This window comes from Anguilla rostrata, chromosome 12, assembly GCF_018555375.3.
Source record: "Anguilla rostrata isolate EN2019 chromosome 12, ASM1855537v3, whole genome shotgun sequence".
NCBI classification, from domain to species: Eukaryota; Metazoa; Chordata; class Actinopteri; order Anguilliformes; family Anguillidae; genus Anguilla; species Anguilla rostrata.
In genome coordinates this window covers 32,523,802-32,547,676 of record NC_057944.1, presented here as the reverse complement: position 1 = coordinate 32,547,676, position 23,875 = coordinate 32,523,802, and the positions used below count along the sequence as shown (strand labels likewise).

Sequence of the window (23,875 nt, the reverse complement as noted above, 5' to 3'; positions counted from 1 at the left end):
ATCCTGGCAGCGACCGGTAGCCAGTGAAGTGATCGCAGCAGAGGAGTGACGTGGGAGAATTTGGGGAGGTTGTAGATGAGTCGGGCAGCGGCATTCTGAATCATCTGTAGTGGCTGTAATCCACCCTTCCTTCCTCAGCTGTCACAACGACCGTTATTAATGTTTTAAAATAATTATCGACCTTCCATTAAGCAAAGGCAAGGCAAGGCACGTTTATTCACGCAGCACCTTTGCAAACGCAGTGGCAATTCGAAGTGCTTTATTCATCAAAGACAATTAAATTCCAGTTTAAAAATATAAAAACACAATGATTACATAAAATGAGAGAAAAAGGAAAGTAATGAGAAGGATAAGTCTAAAAGCAATACTGAAGCTTTAAAATTACTTCACTTCAAATCGAGAGGTTCATGTTTTGCAACGTGACCACACAGATTTGTAATGTGACAACAACAAAGCCACAATTTGCTAGCAAAACGTATTGCAATAGACATGTAGAAAAGCTCGATGGATGTGTCTCACTGTAACGCTTGGTATCAGTCCTTGTTTTGGTGTTACTATCTGTGCTTCTGGTATATCAGCAGAGATATTTTGCAATAAAGTGGAAGTGGTTTGAACTAAATAGCCTGTGTGTAGTTGGAAACAAATGTATTCAAATGTAGTCGAAAGGAAACTTTTGTTGCAGAGCTTGATTTTTTTTGTGAGACTTGCACGGCAAAAACCAAAAAAGAAAAAAATGTAGTCATATATTTAGACTTGAATCCTAGACTTTTTTGCTAAATAAGACAAAAATATTGCCAGTGAGGTGAAACAGTTTGACACATTTAAAGATTTTTCAAGATTTGCCAATGGGGTGAGAGAATTTCACTTTTTAAGCAAAAAGTAACTAACAAGCTAATATTTTATATTTGAGATGGAAAAAAAAAAAGATTTAAGTCTCATTACAAGACTTTAAAACACTTTCTTAGACATGTACATTTTTGTGCAGTGTAAGAGTTTTGTTCACCCGTGTGGCAGAGCTGCTCGATGCTGAGGAAGCAGAGGTTGAGAGGGAATGAAGTCGGAGTTGTCGTTGGGCCTCCTCTCTTCGCTCTCCATCACGTCCCCCGTTTCATTAAGCGAATGGGACGCGGGTCCTTATTCCCCAGTGCTGACACTTTCAAACCAGCCTGCTGGTGGCTGGGCCTGCCTGCCTGGTCCACTTCCTGTTTACTGATGCCTTCACAATCTTTGATGTGCTCATTGGTGTTTGATGGGGCTGGAGTGGTCAGGACCAAATATAAAGGAGGGGAAGCAGAAATATGTTTATGGAGTTTGTGTTTGAATAATAATATTAACAATAATAATAATAATGATGATGATGATGATAAATAATAATAATAATGATAAAGATAATAGTCTTTATGTGTGTGTGAGTGTACAGTATGTGTGTCTGAATGTTTGTGTGTGTTTGTGCTGCGTGTGTTTGGGGGTGTGTGGGTGGTTTAATTTGATGAAAGATGCTCCTTCAGCATTTACATTCTTTCTCCTCCCGTGATTTCAAACTGCCTTAAAAGGAACCTTCCGGATCCTCCAACGAGCACATCTATTCAGCACGTGAAGCATCTCGTAGGAAATCCGGAATCGTGTAGACAAATGATGACAAATTGCAAACCAGAAATAGCCTTAGCGTGGCTATTGTGACACCCATTAATTAAGTAAAAATATGGACTCCGGTAATAAGCAGGAAGTAAGTTCTTTTTTAAGCAGAATGAACACACCATTTGTCTATATGAGTTAAAATCTGGCAGGGATAGGTTAGGACTTTTTTTCTTTCTTTACTTTTTATAAATTCGATGCTAGTTGGCCTTGCAATGACGCATTAGTACCTTGTTTATCCCATAGTATTTAACATCAGCTAGTACTGAGTGATCTATATTTTGAAATGTGTCTGGTGATAGCATTGTTTGTCAGTTTTAGTCCAAGGAATATTGAGATTAAGACCATGGCTGCTGAACTGGTAAATCCTACATAACCAATGATATGAAACAATTGGCATGTTTATCCCCTACTTTAAAAAATAAAATAAAATAAAATACAATGTGTGCATGCATGCATGCGTTTGTGGATTATGAGGGAGTGTCTGCGTGTGCGTGCGTTAGATCCAAACATACCGTTTGCGTTCGCCTGCATCGTAAGCAGGGTCTGCTGCTTTAAGGACAGATCTGGCTGGTACAGCCAGCAGAGAGCCTGTCTCCGTGGACAGCTCTCTCTCTCTCTCTCTCTCCCGCTCTCTCTCTGCTGCCAGGTGAAAATCTGCGCCAGAGCAATTCCGCTAAAGAATAAAGCTGGAGACGCGGCGGCGGCGGCGGCGACTTGAAGGAATGCGCACAATGAGCTCCTCGGCAGAGCTAAACTCCAGGGTCTCCCGCCGCAGCTGCCGCTCGCGTGCGCCGCGCCGCGCGGCTCGTCTCCGAGGCCGCGGGGGAACGGCGAACCCGTGCCGTTAAAAGGCAAACTTCCCGTCACCTCGGGGGGCTCTGCGCTCCTCATCAAAGCCCAAACTTTCCTCTGAGGCCCCATGGGGGAAAAGACACGCGTACACACACACACACACAACCACACGCACACACACACACACACACACACACACACACACGGGCACACTCATACACACGCACACGCACACGCACACGCACACACACACACAACCGCACGCATACACACGGGCACACTCATACACACGGGCACACTCATACACACACGCACACACACACACACGCACACACACGGGCACACTCATACACACACACGGGCACACTCATACACACACGGAGACACACACAAACACACACACGCACACACAGGCGCAATCATACACACACGGACACACACACTCGCGCACACACAGACAGACACACGCACTTACACTCTCACTCCGTCTCTCACTCTCTCTTTTAAATATGCACTATATACAATATACAATGGCAATAAAGAGCTCCCTTCCTATCGGAGCACTTTGAATTCTGCTGAAAGGCCCATCGGTCCGTTTTCTCAGTTACATATTTCCCAGTCCCCTCCCCCCCCTCCGCCATCTTGGGGACATGGCGCCGCTTGTCACCATGAAGACAGGCCCACACGGGGGAACATTTTTTGAAACCGCGGATACGTGTGGGGAGGAACGTGTCATGTGACAGCCGTGAATCTCTTCAAATGTGGGGACTCAGAAGTGTCTAAATATTTTTGTTTGGGTGATGGCACGATTTTTAGCAACTGCCGCTACACATTGCAGGTATTTTTTCACCCTGCAGTTTTTCCAGATGACTCCAAATCCGAGTATTCGGCAACAGCTGAGATCAGCGTATCTGTAAACTATACGTCTTTTAGTGGCATTCGCTGGGCTTTTAAGATGTGGAGGTGAAGTCATAAGGGAGCAGAACCTTTACTGCTACGGAAGCTAACCCTTAGCATAGAATGCTATGGCCACCCTGGTGTCATTCACTGTGGGAGTGAGTCTTGGGAAACGGCACTTTAAATAGTGAGTAGAGGTCAAAGGCGAGGAGGATGAGTTGCTCGCTGTACTTTGCGTGTGACTTCCTGTTCTGGCCTCTTGCCAAAATAAAAAGTTTTTTGGCCCGGACAGGTTTGTGCTTCTCCTGAAGTGAGGAGACTTGGGTCTGGATTCATTCAGAATGTGTTTTTTGGTTTGACTTGAGGGTTGTTCTTTGTGCAAAAACATGGGTTAGTGTCAGTTTTGGTGATTGCAAAACAGTGTGTGTGCGTATGTCTGTGGCTGTGTGTTTGTGTGTGTGTGTGTGTGTCTGTGTGTGTGTGTGTGAGAAGGAGAAAGAAACATCAGAGTTAAGTAGGAATGTTAATTGAATTCAGGCCTTAAGCTCAAGTTTTCATGGAACTTGTTGGTTCAGCAGTTTTGTAATTTTGCTCCTTGTAGCGCTGGTTGTTGTGTACTATTTGATCCCCACAGCAGGAGACACAGCAAAAGATTTGATGATGAAAAATAACCGTGCGCAATTCATTTGCCTGTTCAGAACCCGTTTTGTTTAAATGACTAAACCTGGCTTGATACAAGTGCAGTATTTTTTTTGGAAAAATGATTAACTGCCCTGTCCTCCATGGAAGTCCACAATTTCTCAACTTTCTCAACAGTTTAAGCAGAGACCACGTGAGAGGCCCTCAGTTTGAAACTGAATGTGTCGTTTCTCCCCGGCTGTGTTTGTCTCCAGGTTATAACTGCATACAGCTGATGGCCATTATGGAGCACGCCTACTACGCCAGCTTTGGCTACCAAATCACCAGCTTCTATGCTGCATCCAGGTAAAGCCTCTCTGCACCAGCTCTTATTTAAAAGTCATTTAACCCACTAACCACTCAAAGCTATATAAGGGTAAGCTGCCCCATGACACAAGGGGTTCCATACAAGTTGAATTATGCTTAACACCTAAATTTCCATCCATCCATCCATTATCTAACCTGCTTATTCCAGGTCAGGGTCATGGGGGGTGGGCTGGAGCTATCCCAGCATGCAATGGGTGAGAGGCACGAATATGCCCTGGACAGGTCGCCAGTCCATCACAGAACAGAACACCTAAATAAAGCTACTGTACATAAATCTATTATGCCGGGCAGTCATGTAGTAGCTAGCTTCAGCCACGACCAGTAATTAAGTGCAATGGTGCAACATATGAATTTAAGCTCAGCTGAAGCTTATGCCGACGTTACATCGTTCTCTGTGTAACTATAACTGAAGAGCGGTTTGGTTTTCTATTACAGTAAGGAATCGCTTGTCTGTTTCGCGCAGACATAAATGCTTAGAGGTGCAGTGGCAGTGCTTAAATCACAGCCAGAGACTGACAGCGGCAGTAATCTTCCTGTAAACACATTTGCTGTTAATCCAAAGAAGAGGAGTGGCCCTAGATAAAGCAAGTCATAAAGACAGAGCGAGAGACAGCGAGAGAGAGGGGGGGGGGTGGGGGGGAACGAACGCTACGGATGGTAAAAGGAGAGAGCGCGCGCTCCTTTCGGCTTGATAACAAAGGAATGATTTGCCTGGGACTTTATTAACGGGCTCCGTTTCACCAGTGGCTGTGTCCCAGTGCAGAGGAGAGGGTAGAGCACAAGCTTAAATGTACACAGAGTAATTTCACCCTTGATTGACCGCTCACGGTTGCGGTCGTTTGAAACCTGACCGTGCAGATTGTGGGCCGAACGGGGCGGGGCTGTCACCGCGCACGGCGTTCTCCGGGGAGGCTGACGCGATGGAAGATGAAAGCCAGGAGGGCGGGATGACGGGGTGGCGGGGTGGTGGGATATCACAAGGCCATAGTGTGTAGAACAGAACCACAGAACTGTTCATAAACACCTGGCTGGAGAGCATGCAAGATATAGGCTGATGAAATGAAGACATGCCAACGTACATACATACATACATATATATAATAATAATAATTATAATTATAATTTTAAGATTAAAAGACTGGGCAGCTTTTATTTTTCTCAAGCTGCAGAGTGAGCAGCTTGCTGAGAGTATGTCCATGGTGTTTGCAGACTTCTTTTCTGGCTGAATTCAAACGGCTTCTGTGTGTCTGTGTGTCTGTGTGTGTGTGTCTGCGTGTCTGTGGTTGTGGTTGTGTGCTGTGTTGTGTTGTTGGTGTGTGTTGCGCGGGTGTGTGTGGTGTGCGGGTTTCTCCAGCCGCTACGGGACTCCTGAGGAGCTGAAGCAGCTCATCGATGTGGCCCACTCCCTGGGGATCATCGTGCTCCTGGACGTGGTCCACAGCCACGCGTCCCAGAACACCGAGGACGGCCTCAACAAGTTCGACGGCAGCGACTCCTGCTTCTTCCACTCGCCCCCCCGGGGGGAACACAAACAGTGGGACAGCAGACTCTTCAACTACTCCAGGTAGGCCTGGAACACCACTCTGCCATGTGTGTTTGTGTGTGAGTGTGTGTGTGTGTGTGTGTGATGTTTGTGTGTGAGTGAGTGTGTGTGAGTATATTGTGTGTGTGTGTGTGTGTGCGTGTTTGTGTGTGAGTGCGTGAGCATGTGTGTGTGTGTGTTTGCATATAGGTGTGTGTGAGTGTGTGCACATGTAGGACTAATGAACACCACTCTGCCGTGTGTGAGTGTTTGTGTGTGTGTGTTTGCATATAAGAGTGTGTGCACATGCAGGACTAATTAAATGAAATGTTGGCAGTATGGCTAACCCCTAAAACCACTAAAGTGCCACAGTGGCATCGTACAGCTTTATCCACGGTACAGTTTCGCAAGATGTTTAGAAACACAAGCGCCGATGTGGGTTTACCACCGCCTGCTCTGGTGACGAATCGGTGAATCTGTGACCTACATAAAACTACATACAGCTTTAAAGTGTAGTTTTACCCTGCAGGAAAACAGTGCTGCATGAAAATCATTAGGGAATCGTTTAGCCACGGAATGGTTGCCACTTTGTTCTAAGTATAGAAGAATCCGAAAAGATTGACTGTGTACATGTTCCTCATTGTCATTTTGGAAAGGACAAGAAGCTACACACTGTGGTATTTGCTTTGTTTGTTTGCGTGTATTGATAATAAATCCCCACTGGGATTAATGCCTTCAAGGTGAAACGTAGAAACGGGGGCTTAGCTTTTATAAGCCTGCTTGTAAATACACTACTGAAAGTGCATCATATATCCATTCCTTCGGTGTTACTAAAAATTATTTCATTGATTTGTTTAATTGTCTTCAGACTTGAAATCATTTTCAAGTCTTCAGACAAACGTGTGAATTAATTACAACAGTAAATCAGAAACGTGTAAAATGGAATTATTGATCTTTGACGGGTGACGTATTGCGGGAGAGCCTATGCTTGCCGAATGTCTTGAGTGCAATAGTATGTAAATTACTGCTGTTTATTTGGCGGTATAAATAAAGTCTGAATCCCTGGGAGCCTGGGCTGAGTTGCAGAGGATTTAAACACACAAGTGCAAATGGGTGCAGTTTATCTCCGCAATCTTGATTTGCATTTAAATAAACCCAAGTGGGATCATAAACCCAATTTATAAATGTGTCCACACTTTAGTGAGAGAGACTCACTTTGCACCGTTTAGATTTGTGTTTTAAGGTTTTATGTGGGGACCATGGAGGCGGAAGTCCTTTTTCTTGTTTCCTTTAAGTGGACTTTAATGTTCTCGTGTTACCTGGGGACATCCAGACCTGCCGAGCAGGTGGGAAAATTCTCATATGAAAAATGCATAACCGGAAAGGTGCTAACGCCGAAGAGTATACAAAAATATTTCTGTTCCTTAAATGAATTATGCTTCAGACAGTTTTCCTCTTTGAAAGGTTGCTCTGACGTTTGAAAGCAAGTCATCTGCGAGTGCACATATGGTGGGAAAGAATTTTAAAAAATGCAGATTAAGTTGAGCCGTGGATTCTTTTTTGTTTCCGGCTGGTAGGGCCGGTTCCTCTCTCCTCTGAGTAAGTTTATTCCCGGAGCGGGGGATGTTTAGGCGGCACACTGGAAGAAGGGCGGCAGGGTGATGGCAGGGCGGTAAATAATGGAGGTGAGGGGGGGTGCGGAGGCTGAGAGGCGTGCCGCGGTGGAGCCGCCGGGCCGTGTGCTCGCGTGCAGCCGGTCCCATCGCTGCCACGCCATCAGCGGAGCTGGGAGCAGGGGGACGCACGCGAAACAAAATCACCCCACCTTACACTTACCCCTCCCTCCCACCCCACCCCACCACGCCCCCACCGTCTTACCCCTCTCCCCGCTTTACCACAGTCTTTCTCCTTCTCAGATTAACCCCCTAGCCGTATACCAAACGGGCCGTTCTGACGAACGACCAAGTCCAACCCGCCCTTCTTCTCTTAGCCGACGCTAACGATACCGTCGTCATCCGTCTCCGTGACAACAGTACGTCACCACAGCAGCAAGGTGGGGGCCTTCGACCGCCGTCGTTGGTCGATGTAGGCTCCGCCCGAGACGATGGCGCCACAGCCGTAGCGGCCGAACCCCCCCCCCCATGTCATTCGTCGGGTCCGAAAAGCCGCGTTCCCTTCGCAGCCGTCCCGATTTTGACCTTGAGCACGTCCCGCTCCCCTCTCCCTGCACCAGGACCTCTCTGTTCTGTATTCCGCTCTCTCGGCCCTGGTTTGTTTCCGTTTTTTTTTTTTTTTTTTCCTCCTTCGTTTAATTTGTTTTCCCTTCCGTTTCCATTGTGTAATGAAGGCAGGAATCGCTGCACTCACAAAATGGATGCCTTTAATTGCGACTACCTTGAAAAATATTAAGGGGAGCTTTCTCCAGCTGTGCTTTATGGGACCCAGTGGCCGTCCTCTTGTTATTGTCGATGTGTGCGTGGCGGTTCTCTTCCATCCCGATGATTACGGATGTGGACATTGAGGTTTTTATTTATTTTTTTATTTTTTTTTGCGGAGGCTGAATTAGTGGCACTTTACCAAGTCCATCTCTGTGCGGTCTGCTTCAATGGCTCATCATTTGTATAGCGGCCTAGTTTGTTTTTTGTTGTCCCTCCCCCCCAACTTTCGTCAATTCCTTTTCGAGCAGACCGAGGGGGAATTGCATTCTGAGCCTGGGCGCCCGTTGTCCAGATGCCATTAAAATCCATGGCATCTGAACCGTTTTTTCAGCTAGGCATAATAAACATGCAGAATCGTGCAGGCTTTTGGTCAGTTTTGGTGATCTCTCAGCCCTAACTAGGGGCTGGAGAACGAGCGAGCAGGGACCCGGGCGGTGGTAATTGAGGGGCCGGCTGCTGCTGCAAAGGTAGATGTGAGGGTAATTGATATATGCAGAGCGAGCATGCGCGCATTAGCCAAAGACAAGAACCCCATTCACGATTTATGATTGATCAGGCTTGTTTCTCGTCCTTGTGTTTTGCTGCAATATTTTTGATACGGGTTTTTCCTTGCTTTCGAGGCCTTTCATGTCTGGTCTGTTCATACTGTTTGTATAATTCAAAATGCTTTGTATATAATGTGGCTGCATTTCAGTGTTGTAATAAAATAAGATTTTTTTGGATAAGGTTGGTTTTCAGTGGGTTACTTAAGAGAGGTCAGGGTGCTGGGTTGCTTATGGGGAGCAGAATGGGAGTAAGGTGCGGTTGCTTATGGGGCAAATGGAGAAGTAGGGCGCTGTGGTTATTACAGAAAAATGGAGAATTTTTGGGGCTGGGGGTTTTACAGAGAACAGAGGAGGTGAGGGGGCGCTGGGTTATTTACAGAGAACAGAATGGGAGAGGTGAGGGGGCGCTGGGTTATTTACAGAGAACAGAATGGGAGAAGTGAAGGGGCGCTGGGTTATTTACAGAGAACAGAATGGGAGAGGTGAGGGGGTGCTGGGTTGCTTATGGGGAGCAGAATGGGAGAGGTGAGGGGCGCTGGGTTTCGAAATTGGGTTACAGAGACAGAATGGGAGAGGTGAGGGGGTGCTGGGTTAGAAGCTATGAGCTTCCTGACAGGCTGTGGGGGAGCCGAACGCTGCAGCGCTGAAGTGAGCTGCTCTCCGCTCCTCGAAGGCGAGGCGAGGAGAAGCAGGGAAGTCGTTTCAGCTTTTTAAATGGAGACCTGCCGGGGTCGCCCCGGTCCTCAGGTCGATGGCGTTTCTGATCGCCGCGTCCCTTCTGCCTTCTCGTACCATAAAGGTCATCGGAAGACGCATCACCGTTTGCTACCAGGACACTCGATCCCGTTGGTTTCCCGACGCGATCTTGGCGGGTAGCTCCGCGAGCGGCTGATGGCGGCCGCTCTTCAGTGACGACGGCCCGTTGTCGTGGGCAGAAGTAGGACCACAACATCAGACAGTCCTGTTTGGTCCCGTGTGTCACTGCTGTAAGCATATCAGATTTGGTGGACTGGAAGTTAACTGTCAAACCTGCGAAGGTTTTAAGCATCGGTAGGAGCACTGCGTTTCTCCTCGTGAGCCCGGGCCGAGATTTCGCCGGATTGTCGGCCCTTCTTGAAACACCGTTCTTGTATTCTGAAACAAAAGCCGCGTAAAGCACAGTCGGTGAGCCCTAATTAACAATGTGCCGTGCGTTTGTTTGTGCCTGCAATTGCATCGGCGGTGCTTTTGTTTGCGTTTAAAGATTTAATCTGCCCTCATCTGTGCTGTTATTAATGCGGCAAGCTAAAACGGCCTGGAGCTCGACTCATACTATGTGACCGCACTTATAATACGGGCAGCCATTAAAGGGGGGGGGGGGATGGGGAAGATGAGTAATGGAAGATCATTAAGTAGCTGGCTTGAGTTCCCTCAAATTGTGTGCATTTGCTAGTGGACATTCTATGCTAAAGCTATTCATTATCTCTGGAGCGGTGTAAGATTGCTTTTAAATAATGAGCAGTGCTGTCTTGTATTGTACTTGGATGCTGTTACTATTTATATGATGGGATATAAATTAGGTTCATTATGCTCTTTAAAGGCAATTTTTCTTCTCACTCTCACTCTATTTTATATATATATATATATATATAGGCTATATATATATAGATATATACACAGTACATATATACATATACATTTCCACATACACGCACACACACACGCGCACAGAATACATACATACATATCAGCACATCTGTACAATGGGGTTTAGTATGACTTTCATTTCACGTTGTTACACAACGCAAGGAACAGCAGCTATGTAATTAACACTGCTATTGTTCCCGTGTTCAGTACAATGCATTAACGATGCTAATGTTTCAGTGTTGAGTACAGTGTAATTAACACTGCTAAGGTTCCAGTCTTGAGTAGTGTTATTAAAATTACAATGCACAGTGGGTAAGGAACTGGGCTTGTAAGGTCATAGGTTCGATTCCTGGGTTAGGACACTGCCATTGTACCCTTGAGCAAGGTACTTAGCCTGAATTGCTTCAGTATATATCCAGCTGTATAAATGGATACAATGCAAATGCTTTGTAATAGTTGTGCAAGTCTCTTTGGATAGGAGCGTCTGAAGAATGCCTGTAATGTAATGTAGTGGTAAGGTCTGCAGACTGGCTGGCCATTGGTCAGCATGGACTATAGGCCCAGCTCTTCAGATTAATCTGGGGTTGGCCAGGTCCGGGAATGGTGTCGGCCAGGTCTGGGAATGGTGTTGGCCAGGTCTGGGAATGGTGTCGGCCAGGTCTGGGAATGGTGTCGGCCAGGTCTGGGAATGGTGTCGGCCAGGTCTGGGAATGGTGTCGGCCAGGTCTGGGAATGGTGTCGGCCGGGTCTGGGAATGGTGTCGGCCGGGTCTGGGAATGGTGTTGGCCGGGTCTGGGAATGGTGTCGGCCGGGTCTAGGAGCTCTTGCTCATGTAACTCGAGTGGGCTCGCAGCAGAGAAATGAGCCTGAGCATAAACGAGCTAACGAACACAACGTAATCTCGGAATGGAAAAGGGACGCTCCCACAGGAGCCCTGCTCGCCGGACAGGTCACATTTACCGCTACCCGCGCGGAACGACTGTGCGCCTGTCCGGTCAGACGGAAGGTCTGCCGCGGTGCCGGTGTAACGTTTCTCCGCCGCGCGGTGAGACCGGGGTAATTACAGACAGCGGGGCAATTACCGCCCCGGGCGCCCGTTTCTCACCAGCGGAGGGGTGAGGAGGGCATTTCACCTCGCCGCATTTTTTTCCTTTCAACCGGGGAATCGTTTTTATTTTCCCCCCTAATTTTTTCTTCTTCTTCTTTTCTTTTTTCTTTTTTCTTTTAACAAGGTTTCACGCTTTACTTAAGGTTATTGATCTCTGGGAAGGTGTGTTGTGTCTTTGTAACAAATCGCCTGTCCCTTTCGCAAGCGGACCCAGGGGAGAAATGGAGACAAGGAAACGGGGGGGAAGACTGGTGAGAACAGGAAGAAAATGGAGGCCGTGCTCATTAATGAGTCCCCGTTTACATGGGTGGCCGGTGGTCTGCTTTGCTCCAGTAAGCACATTGAGTAAAAAAAAAAAAAAGTCTCTTCCTCTTTTGTTTGTGATCTCTCAAACCTCGAGTTTCTGGCTGCCCTCTGCAAGAGAAAGAAACCAAGTGCCGTTTATTCTGATTATGCCTTCGTTTTATTGATTATTTAGCTTGCTGGTTGGTTAAGCGGTGCTGAGGGAATACTGAACTGCAAACTAAGGCAAGCTGTGTTATTGCATTCCTGAAACTCTTGAACCTGAGTCAGGCATGTAGGAGGAAAGCCCATTGTGTCAGCAGTTTGATTACCCAGGACAAAAATATGACTCGGATCACATTACAGTGGTCTGTGGAGCCTGAAAAAGATGGATGCTGTGCGCACAGGTACAAGGTTTCTGCACGTTCTTCCTACTGTTCTCTTCCTCTTTCTTCCCGATACAATCGGTTTTGACCCGTTCAGTTGATCAGTAGGGTTTTTGATGGGTGAAGAGTGAAATGGGGAATCTCTCTTTTTAGAGTCAAATGACCCTATTTGTTGCACTTTTATGTGGAAATGGACAGGTGCCACTGTGAGACACAGGCTGTGCAAGGTCCGCACACGCCTCACCAGATTCACAGAGAGTGTTGTGGTACTTGTTGGAGGAAAAAATACGAGGAGGTGAAAGAGGACAGGTTAAATTGAGCCTTGTGTTCTAACCTTATTTATTTTTTTCGTCTTCGATTGACGGCAGTCCTGTCATCATTGGGGTCTCTATCGCGTGGCTCTCCCGTAACGCTGCAGTTTCAAGGCCTGCACCTCCCGTCCTAATCAAAAACGTGCGGAGGAACCGTGTCGTTTTGGGTTTGCCGCCCACGCTGGACTGTTCCCCGAAACCCAACCCACCAGCCGCCAACGAATAAGCCAAGGCTGTTTATGCGGCCGATGGGAGCTGATGGGATTAACGTTGCATCAGCGCTGGCAGTTAGCGCTCTTCGCGGATACGGAAATCTGTAACATTGAGTGCTGTGCGTTTTGCTTGTGTCGGAAGTTCCCTAAACACTGATTCAGGATCAATTAACTCTACCCAAGTCCTAACCTTGACCGTTGAGATGAAAATGCAAAACTGCATTCAGGCCTGCATGCACAGGCAACTTGCTCTCTGCAGGTTGAAATGCAGCTGTCCTTTGAATTTCTGTATGCAAATGTACCCACCAACCTCTTTGGGGGTCAAAGTGACCTTTTGTGTTCTATGAAGTTTTTTTTCAGTTTGAGTTTGATCAGTAGGATGGGACGTAGGTGAAAATGAGCTGTGTATAAATTCTCATTTATTTCTGTTTTTACGGAGTTATCACTGCATGGAACAGTTTTCTAGGCCATAGAGTAGAAGCAGAATTATCAATGCATGGAACAGTTTTCTAGGCCATACAGTAGAAGTGGAGACCCTTGGGGGTTGATGCAGTGCTGGATAGCCAACCGCAGGTAAATACCAAGCTTAGAAGCGCTGAATAGCCTGTTATCATCTTTATATATTAAGTTATTGTTTAACCTTTGTGGGAGAAGGTGAAGGTGGTCTTCGGTGGTTTTAAGTTATTGGTCTTCCTGACATTTGATGCCGGTTTGATATAAAAGGTTGGTCTCTCCTGTAGGTGGCTGGATATCTGTTTAAGAATGTGCGTGTTCTGTGCCACACATTCAGTTTTTTTTTTTCTCCAGTTTGCATGTTTGTTTTCCCTCATTCCCAGCACCATTTTACTTCATTATTTATAGATTGTCAGAAGTTAATTTCGAGCCTGTAAAGCTCAGCCCATAAGACTTGCCGCTGCAGTCCAACAAATCTCTCTCAAGCAGATTTAATTGAATCCCAGTAGGTCTTGTTCTGCCGAGGAGATGAAGGAAACAGGAAGTGGGAGGGGACAGGGATTGAGTGCGCGTGATCTGTTTGTGAGGAAACGGAGCATTTCATTTGTTTCAGCACTAAAAATAAATACGCCAAAGGACTCTTTCATTTATTTCATTTTCTCCTGTGTATTTGCAGTCACCTGTGTGTGTGCATGTGTGTGCATGTGTGTGCATGTGTGCGTGTGTGTCCATGTTTTATTTTGTAATATATAAATGAAAAGGAAAGATCTGAAGAAAGGCAGGTCTATTATCGGAATATCCTGCACCTCTTATTCGGAATCCGGAACACTCTCAGTACTGCCTGATTTGGAACGTTATATTTGGAATGCTCCTGCAATGTTAGGCTGTGCCTCCAAGTGGCTACTGCAGATACCCAATTAACCGGCAAACGCAAGAATCTTCTGAATTGTTTTTACATAGAACATTTCCCATCACAGACCATGGATGTTACAAGATGCGTAAATGAAAGATGAATGTATTTAATTGCAACAGAATTACAGAAGGAAAAATACCGACTTTGTATTAATGGTCCCATAAACACTGTACAACTGTTCTTCATGAACAAGTGCCTTTATAAGCACAACATGAACATTAATGTATGCTTATGTCCACAACTGCTCGTAGGCCTATAGTATGCTATGTCACCACTGTTGCAGAAAATGGCACTCCCATGGGACACACCATATTTGTGTTTGGAGTTATTCATGTAAGCATTCATGAATGTCTATGGTAGTGCTTATGAATGCATTGTATATCCCTTATTAAGACCCATTCCTAGAAAACGTTACTGTTTTTTAAAATCTAAACGGAAATGTAAAATAGAAATTTACAGCATGGCTGAATTGGTGGGAATTCCCTGTCAGTGTCTGAGAGGGGAGGGGGAGCTGATTAATCAGAATCGACAGGGTACAGCGCCAGGTCTTTGAGAGTCAAGACAGCTGTACTGTCAGTCATGTTTAGCCCATCTGCTCTGTGTTGCCAGTGTCTCTGCAGGAATTTGTGTTAGAAGCAAGCTTATTAGTTGCATTGTACATTGTGCTCTTTTTAAGGAAAAAAAAGCCAATGCCATTGTCTTCTGGGATAATCGGAACTGTGAAGGATTCAGAAAATAAATAAAATAAAATTAACTTTGCATTCAAAAGGGAATTTCGACCACAGATGTATTGGGCTGACATAGTGGGAATAATGAATGCTTTGAAGATCAGGTTTTTTGTTTTTTTTCTTCAAAATTCTATGTCAGTGTTCTAGAACTCGATTGCTTTCAGTTACCAGTAGTGATTGTTACAGCAGAATTAGAATGTTCAGTTAAAAGCATTCTAATCACATATTTGTGATCTTACACCTTAGAGGGTTAAATAATTCCCGCTTGATGATTTAAACCTGTTTTAAATGTATTCGTACACACATTAACACACAGCCCCAAAAGACACTTACGAGGAAAAACGGGTTTTGTCATTTCATTCTTCAATCGGATTGGCCGCTTCATTGCTGTTCTTTTCTGAGGCTGTATCTTCATTGTGCTTCCTTTAGCTGTGGCACTTGTAATTCTCCATTGGCTTCATCATAATCCCTGTAATCTCCTCCTCTCCCCCTTTGTACAGGGAGACATTCTGAGCTTCTGTCTGCCTATTAATCAGCATTACAAGCGCTGTTTTTTTTTTTTTTTTTTTTGCTTCTGATCTCTTTACCAGCCTCCTATCTAAACCGACCCGCGCGTTAATTAAGTCACTCCACTGTATTTGATTTTGCCGTTTGGGACGCGGCGACAGTGGCCCAGCAGAGGACAGCCGGTGACTGGACGGATTGATTTGTAGCAGCGGCGGTTTTATTCTTCTCTGGCGTTTGACGTCTTTTAGCCACAGAGGGACATTTTCGTTTGCTGCCGTTTCATTTTTAAGTGATCGCGCGACCCCGTGCTTTGCTTCAGAGTCCTCAGTGACCTGAGAAAAGCGGTAGTTTAGAAGTTCCTGATTGTCGATGGGACACAGGTAGGAGCGGTAGAAGACTAATTTATAAACGCTCTGTGTATCCAAACCAGCGCTCTCTCTCTCTCTCGGTTTAATGTTCCCGTAGAACAAATCCAGATGCATTTTAAAGAGAAAGTGGCCTCCAATCTGTACTGATGAAGCACGGTGGCCCCCCAGCACAACCCCCCCCCCCCACACACACACCCAGATGCACTGGGACTGATATAGTGTTTACACAGTCTTGGCATTTTCATCATTGGTGGCTTTTTGACCTTGACTGCTTGGCTGTGCGAACCACATCCATCGATTGGCGGCGTCCCCGATCCCAGGTTTGGAAAAATGTTTCTCATTCGTCATTCCGTTGCTAGGAAAATGATTCTTCCTCTCCTTTAGAAAAAGGGGGGAAGGCCGATTTGTCGTCGAACGCCTTTTTTGAACCTGTGTTTAAATAAGCGTGCGTTGAGAACCGCTGCTTCCGATGCATTGTGCTGCGTTTAGCAGCAGACGAAAGGGGCTCTCAGAAGAAAACGGGGCTTTTCGTTTCGTTGCTCATTCGGCTCCCCTGATATCTGGCCAAGCCATTAGATTCAGAGCGGACATGCCATGACTAGAGGCATCTTAATGGTCCTTTGTCGGTGCCCAGAGGAGTAACATTGCTTCTCAGTCAGTTTTGTTTTTTTGTTTTGTTTTTCCTTCTTCTTTCTCCACCCCCCCCATTGTTGTTGCTGGTGTTAATGCATCTTTGTGTCGGGCTTTTTAGAGCTTGCTTTTGTGGAGCTGAATCACAGCAGGCAGGCCAGGAGCCCAGCACTGAAGCCCGTCTTAACGGCTCGTCCAATCAACACGCTTTGATATCGATGACGAGAAGCCGGTCGCGATGATCTCACCCTGTGAAAGAGACACAATTCAGACGTCTAGAGGGACTTGGCTAACCCAAATGTAACCCAGGTCTGACCCGGATATAGCCTGGCTACATCCTAGGCAGCTAGAAAACTTTCCACTTTTCAACATAATGCAGCCGGGCTTTCACCTGAACGCCTATACGCCGTTTCACTGACTTTCACCGCAGAAATGTTAACAGGGTAACCGCTTCATCGGATCCAGTTGACAGAAGGCTTTTCCACTCTCATCTCCCTTCCTGTTTCCTCTTTCCCGCTTCCTGCCCCAGCTCACACTCTAAACGTGGAGGTCTCCGCTAAGGTATATAAGTGAAATGCGTTGGAAAAGGGTGACCGTGTTTTTACTGGTTGACCACTTAAACGGTCAACATTTCAGTGTTTCAAGAGAGAGGAATGTGAAAGCCAAACATGCACTGGTATTTCATAATCATAATATCTTTTTTTTTTTTCCCTACTTCTTTAAATCAAAAAGTGACACTATGTGAATTTGAAATGTCAACAGTTTTAAACCCATGGAAATACATGGAGTCACGACTCTGTTGCTGAGTAAGACTGCTGCGCATAAGCTTGTGCCCACGGCGACCGTTCATTCATGAGGTCAACAGATTCACGGCCTGAGCCATTACATTATTTTACACTGCATTTGGGCATTTAGCAAAAGCTCTTATCCACAGCGACTTGCATTGAATTCCAAGTCATTATCACAGTCGATGGTAGCCATTATCGCATAACTCAGAGGTATTAAATACATAAATCTGCAATATGAATTGAAGCGCCATTGTAGGCGCAGGAGTGAGACTGAGAAAACGTAGTGTAGTCCAAGTGGCAAATGGGTTTGAGAGCAGAGGAATAAATGGAAGGATGGGTACAGACTGAATACACCAATCTGTTTGCTTTAATGTGCAGGATATTGCAAACACAGTGGTCCAGCCTGAGAGGCTGACCTGCCGCGGTCTGGTCTGCAGTGAAATTATACTCCTCTGAGCATAACTGATGAAGCGAGGACGTCGCGGATCTCTCGAGTGACAAAATGGCCGCCGTGGCACAGGTCTCCCAGAGGAGGCGGTGGTGTGTCTCAGAGTTCACATGGACAAGAAGAAATCTTGGGGATTTAGGCTCGTCTGTGAGAACCCCCCCCTGAGAGGAAGAGAGGGGGTGAGGCTTTAATTAAGCGCTCGTCGTTTCTCTTTGAGCCAGCGTATTCGTGGCAAGAGGGACCTTCGTCGGCCATTTTGATTAAGACCACAATCAGTGTGTTTAACACATCAAACCAAGCCCATGTTTTGTAGTCGTCCCTTGATTTCCCCAAGCAGTTTGGTAATTAACAGTGACAGTCTGAGTTGAATCATTGGCTAATATAGATGTACTTTTTGTCTTGATTAAAATGATTAAAATAACTGGAACCCTGGAAACTTCAGTTACTGGAGTTGTTGTTTTTTGTGTGAGGTACACTCTTGTACTCTTGAATGCCTGTGTGGTGGGTTAAGTGTAAACATTTGGAAATTTTTTAACATTTATCTTTTTAAATTCATCCTGTGGAATTAGTATTAGCAGTATGTGCAGAAACTATGTGAAAAACATTTTGCTGATAGTCAAATATAAGTGTTGTCATTGTGTGCCATAGTATGCCAGCATACACTATTGTTCTTCATTTTCGAGACATATTTAAAAATACTGTATAGTCTGTTGAAAGTCATTGAAACTTCAGTCATCCACGTTTAGAACTGGACAAACCCCTCATATATGAAGCTTTATTAGAACTTGTGTAAGGTGCCATTTTGAATGTTTTTGGACTTTCAGCACTGCTGCAGACTGGTGAAGCCACAGAAGCCACAAGTTATAATAGGCAAACAGCAACTGGAACACCAGGCCGTGGACCCACTGGGCAGAGAGATCAAAAATAAATGGAGAACAATTTTCCCTTACATTAGCAGAATAAAGTACAGAAATGACAACCATTCACTGTTCTACATTTTACTTCACAAATTTGGACCTGCTTGTCTGCCGTTCTAGTCTCAGTAGTAATTAAATGCAGCGCAGCATAAAATAACATTTCCTGATCCTCCGGCAAGAGCAAAGCGAGGCCAGCCATTCACACTGACCGTAGTTTAATGGGCTCTATTTGTACACCATTGAGGAACCTCACAAGCTCAAAGAAACCGTTTGCGTCTTCTTTAATGAGAACGGGACCACGACGACGGGATCGCAACTCGCACACAGACTCATGTACGTGATGCGCATTGTGTGAGATCTCTGCCGCTGCTTTGCTAAACCACCAGTGTGCGGGGAGCGAGAAGCTGCTGACAAGCGTGAGACTCAAAATGGTGTGTTTCGGCATCGGGGAACATCGGGGCCCCTCACGGGGGGGTTATGAATCAGTGATGAGGTGCAGTTTATTTGGCAGAAATCAGGTCTGATCAGCGGGGCACTTCGGGGTCCTCGCCGCTGTCCCGATTTATTGTTCCCGCGGATCTCCACGGCACTGCAGCAACGCATGCATCATTGATCAGCAGAATTGATGAGTGTTGCCATTACACCCTCCGTCTCCTTACAAAAGGATCTACAGAGGAATATTCTATAAACCCCCCCACCCTGCTGTTTTCACAAGCTCGGAGTCAAATTGATCGGTTTCAGAAAGGGCTCACCTTCTGTCTCCGGCTCAAAAGACAACGAAGGAGAAATGGGCACAAGCGGCCTAAACTTGGACAGGCTTTTAATTGGGCTGTTGGACAGTCACCAAATTGAGAGCTCCCCCACTCCCCTTTTCCTCCCGCCCAGCAGAAGGAATGCTTGCCTGGCCTTGCACAGCAGTGGCGTTCCCTGACTTACAGGTCCAGAATACAGAATGCAGTTTCTCTCTTGTTCGTAGCGGGAGGACTAACTAGCCTGGAGACGTGCAGCGGCTCCATTAAGCTGCTTTCCCTGGCTCTCTATTAGGCTGTTTTTTCGGAGAGGCCCGAGGACGGCAGGGGAGAGGGGGTAGGTGAACACGCCGGATGATTCTCCTCGTTCCGTCCTCTCGCCTGCCGATGTCGCCAACTCTCCAGATCGCGGCATTTTGACGAGAGGCTTCTGATGTTTTTGACGCAGTCTTCTCTCACGCGTATGTCCCCTGTACCTTCTGACAACTCTCCTTTTATCTCTTTCCCACGCAGAGATACTATATACATTCTGTCTATCCAATACTCTCTTATTTTGTCTATCCATTTATCTATCCATCTTTGCCTCTATTGCATTGCATCAATTGTAAAGCGCTTTGGATAAAAGCGCTATATAAATGCAGTCCATTTACCATTTACCATTTACTGATGCACATACTGTATGAAAACTCAAGATGCTGTGCTGTGCAAGAATACGTTACGTAAATACTGCTAATTACTTCAGACATCAGCCTCCAACTTAGACGAGCCCTCTAACTTTACGATTGCACCACACCAGCGCCTCCTTTACGAGTCTGATCACTCCTCAGGCTGAGCTCAGCCTGCGCTGTGGCCATCGGCGCGGGGAGTGAGATATTGTGGGGCGAATCCAGCGACCGCATGGTGTCTGGCAGCGCCGCGGAACATCTGTTGGACGTTAATCCGACCGCGCTGCCCGCTGTGGCGCTCGAGCCGCGCGGCGGAAGAGTCCGTTAACACGTCGCTCATCGTAAATTCCAAACTGATAAGCAGGAAATGTTTTGATAAAATATATATATTTTTTGGGGGGGAACAGCTTGCCAAGGTCGTACAGTTCTGGGAGAGACTCTCGGGGTTTCCTCCTCAAGAGTCAAACTTGACATGGTGCTGGGTACTCCATCCGAGAGTCTCAAAACTCCTGAAGGGTTGCGCATGCTTCAGGTTTTTTGTGGCAACCAATCAGCAGCCAGTTGGCAACCAGGTGTGTGCACTCTCCAGCCAATCAGTAGCTTATAAGCAATTAAGTTTGACACCGATTCATCAGGACATGAGTTTGAGATCACCGCTCCAGACTCTGTGTAACTGATGATGGTCTGAATGGGCCTGTTCTCCTCATTTTGGGTTATGTTTTCGCATAAAAGCGTCCCACCCCGTCGCCCTGCCTCAATAAGCTGGACAGAACCTTCCGGCAGGTCAGGGGAGAGGAGAACGGAGAGGGGGGCTGGACAGTTTCTGCTTCCTGTGGTGGGGAGTGCTTGGTTTGTGCTTGCAGCTCAATGAGGCTTCTTTAGAATCCATCACCCTGCCAGACACCATCGTTGGAATGTTGCACCCTCCATGGAATGACCTGTCGGCTTCCTCAAATTTATTTGTTCTTATCTGTAGCTTGAGTTTAATGTGAAGATAGCAGGGCATAGATCATCTACCCCCCCCCCCCCTCCTTTAAGGTACCTTTAGGGATTCTGTCCGTACAGGTGTGCCCCGTACAGGTGTTTGCAATATCCTACCCCCCCCCCCCGATCACAGCACCTTCTACCTGTGAAACGTGCTGTGGGATAGGTGGGCCATGGAGCACCACTCAGGATTATAAGTGAGATATCTCTGCAATAAATCAGAGACAAATTCTCAAATTATGGATCTTTTTCCTTTCAACCTCTCTCTCTCTCCCTCTCTGCTTTAGCCCATTATCTTGTTCTCGTGAGGTTTCTTTGTGTTTCAGGTCTTTGTTCTCGCAGTAGAAGCGTGAAGGAGCCATAATATATTTATCGCGTGGGAGCGTGCGACTGGCGTGCCTGTGGTCTTATCGTATCCGAACCAGGCTCTTCAGCGGTAGTCCGACCACGCCGAGATGTAATATGCTCTTTCACACCTTTATTTATGAAACCGCAATCTCGATATCTACCTCAGCGTTTTCGCTGCGAAGGTTCGGCTTGATGCGCCTGGGCATACATCCACAATTCGGCGGGAACAAGTTTTTGGTGGGGGATGGGGACGGGGTGGAGGAAAAATAAAAATACAAAACACTGGGTGATGCATTGCAAACTCACTTTATGTCCAAGGAACTTCTATCAGTGTTTGAAATTGTATTTACCAGTGTTAGCATGATGTAGCTGGCACAGAATATCTGAAGTTAATTTGTTGTGCTACGCTCAGAGATAGTTCAGATTCCTCGCGTATCATACCAGTTGGTAGATGGTAGATTTGCCACTGCCAGCAGGAATATATTTAGCTTGTTCCCAAATATTCATCGAGATGGGAAATATTGCCTCCAAAGTCCAAAAATGAAATTAGTTTTTGTCCTAGTTCTTCTAAGGTGGGAACACATGGTGAAATATTAGTGAAAGGACATAGCTTTGGCATTTGCAGAGGCTAAGCCATTCAGTCATTATTATGCTAAGAGATAAACCGCTAGCAAAAAGACTTGTGGCCTTGGTGTGATGGGTGTACAGTTCAGTGATTTTAGTATCGCTGTATGTTGTATTTTCCTTTTTTGTGTGGCTATTGTTGTTACATTATTATGTGGGCTATTACATTGAATTTTGGTCCATTGATTAAAATTGTTTAATCATTGTCATTCAGGGCGTTTTCCCTGAATGTTTCATCCATTCATCCATCATCTATACCCGCTTATCCTGATCAGGGTCCCAGCGTGCATTGGGTGAGAGGCAGGAATACACCCTGAAAGGGTCGCCAATCTATTGCAGGACACACACACACCATTCACTCACACTGTCATACCTAGGGGCAATTTAGACTCTCCAATTAGCCTGGACTGTGGGAGGAATCCGGAGTACCCGCAGGAAACCCACACGGACACGGGGAGAACATGCAAACTCCACACTAAAGCCCAGGCCAGATTCGAACCCAGGACCTTCTTGCTGTGAAGCGACAGTGCTACCCACTGCGCCACCAAGCCGGCCCTCCCTGAAATTTTTCCATGTCAAAAGATGGAATGAGTCTGTGCGCCAGACTGTTTGGCCTCGTGTTTGCGTCTCTCTGCCTGATGCCGGAGAGAGAGAGCGAGAGAGAGCGAGAGGGGGAGAGAGGGAGAGAGGGATGACCTTTTCGAATTCCCACAGAATGCACACGTGATCCGGCCTTTTTCCGCTCGCGCCGCGCGCTACGCATCCCAAAGCAGAGAAGCGAGCTGGATGTGGCGATCCAGGTGCTATGGCAACGCCGCCTCGCGGGGAGCTGGGGCACCTGGGTGGTGCCGCGCCCGCGCTTTTAACGCCCACTCGAGGCACGCCGAGGGGCGCCGGAGTGTGGCGGAGTGGGCCGGAGCCTCTCACAGACGGCCTGGTCTTACGCCATTTGATGTTTTATTTTCCTTCTGGAGTCTCCGGGAGGCTCTCTCGCCGATCTCGCCCGTTCTCTCGTCTCTTAACAGAGCGCGAGCGTCAGCGCCGCGAGCCGCACCCCCTCTCCGTCTCCTCCTGGGGCCGCTATCCCGCTCTCTTTATTTCTTTCTCTCCTTTCTTTTTCTCTCCCTCTATTTCTCTCCCTCTTTCTTTCCCTCTCCCTCTATTTCTCTCCCTCTTTCTTTCTCTCTCCCTCTGTTTGTTTCCCTCTTTCTTTTGCATAGAATTTCTAAATTCTGTACCATGTTCATTTCATTCATTGTAAAGAGATTGCATATTTGCATAAATAATTAGTGCATATTTTCAGATATTTTCCTGGAATTATGTCCAGTTACATTGCGTAATGATCTATAAATAGGGGAGAGTCGCCATAAATTTAACGCTTGATGAATGCAACACGGTCAGTAACTTGGTGTACAATGCAGCTACTGTAGCCATATCAGGGTAGTATTATACGTTTAATTCAGTCCTCTACCACCTCCAAAAGAAATGGAGCAATAAGATGACCTTTGCAGGAAATTTTTCCAAAAAACTGTTTTTGAGCAAGCAAAGTAAAAAATCTGTTCCGGAAGTCATTTTTAGGTATACGGCTTTATTTCTATTTACAATAAATCATACATCATTTAAGAACGTTATCTACCTTAAGTTAGTATTGTTTTCAGAGTGTGTTCTAGCTGGAATTGGATGCTAGGTGACCAAAAAACACTATGTCCTCGTCTGTATAAATCTAACAGCCGTTAAAGTTATGACTCGTCTGAGTTGCTATAACAACATGCTTTTTTGCTATTATATGTTTACAGAATGCCATCTAAAAAGAAAAGAAGAGGTTTAGTACCCAGGGAGGTCATGGAGAGGGCTTCAGATTTGGAGATTAGTGAAACTATTGAGACCTTCGGCATTTTAAATTGTGTTTAATATTTATTAAGGAAATTAATTTTACTCATCTACGTGTTTGACTTGAGTCCAGTGTTTAATGTTAATTTGTTCAGCTAATT

The 23,875-nt window shown here is 46.1% G+C and overlaps 1 protein-coding gene across 1 annotated transcript in view; it reads left to right on the top strand.

The window, feature by feature from the left end:
- Positions 1-23,875, top strand: part of LOC135235717 (1,4-alpha-glucan-branching enzyme-like) — a 114,784-nt gene that overhangs the window by 30,405 nt on the left and 60,504 nt on the right. Inside the window, 2 exon segments of the mRNA XM_064301503.1 lie at positions 4,221-4,311; positions 5,687-5,896. Of these exon segments, the coding sequence (XP_064157573.1) occupies positions 4,221-4,311; positions 5,687-5,896 (301 nt within the window).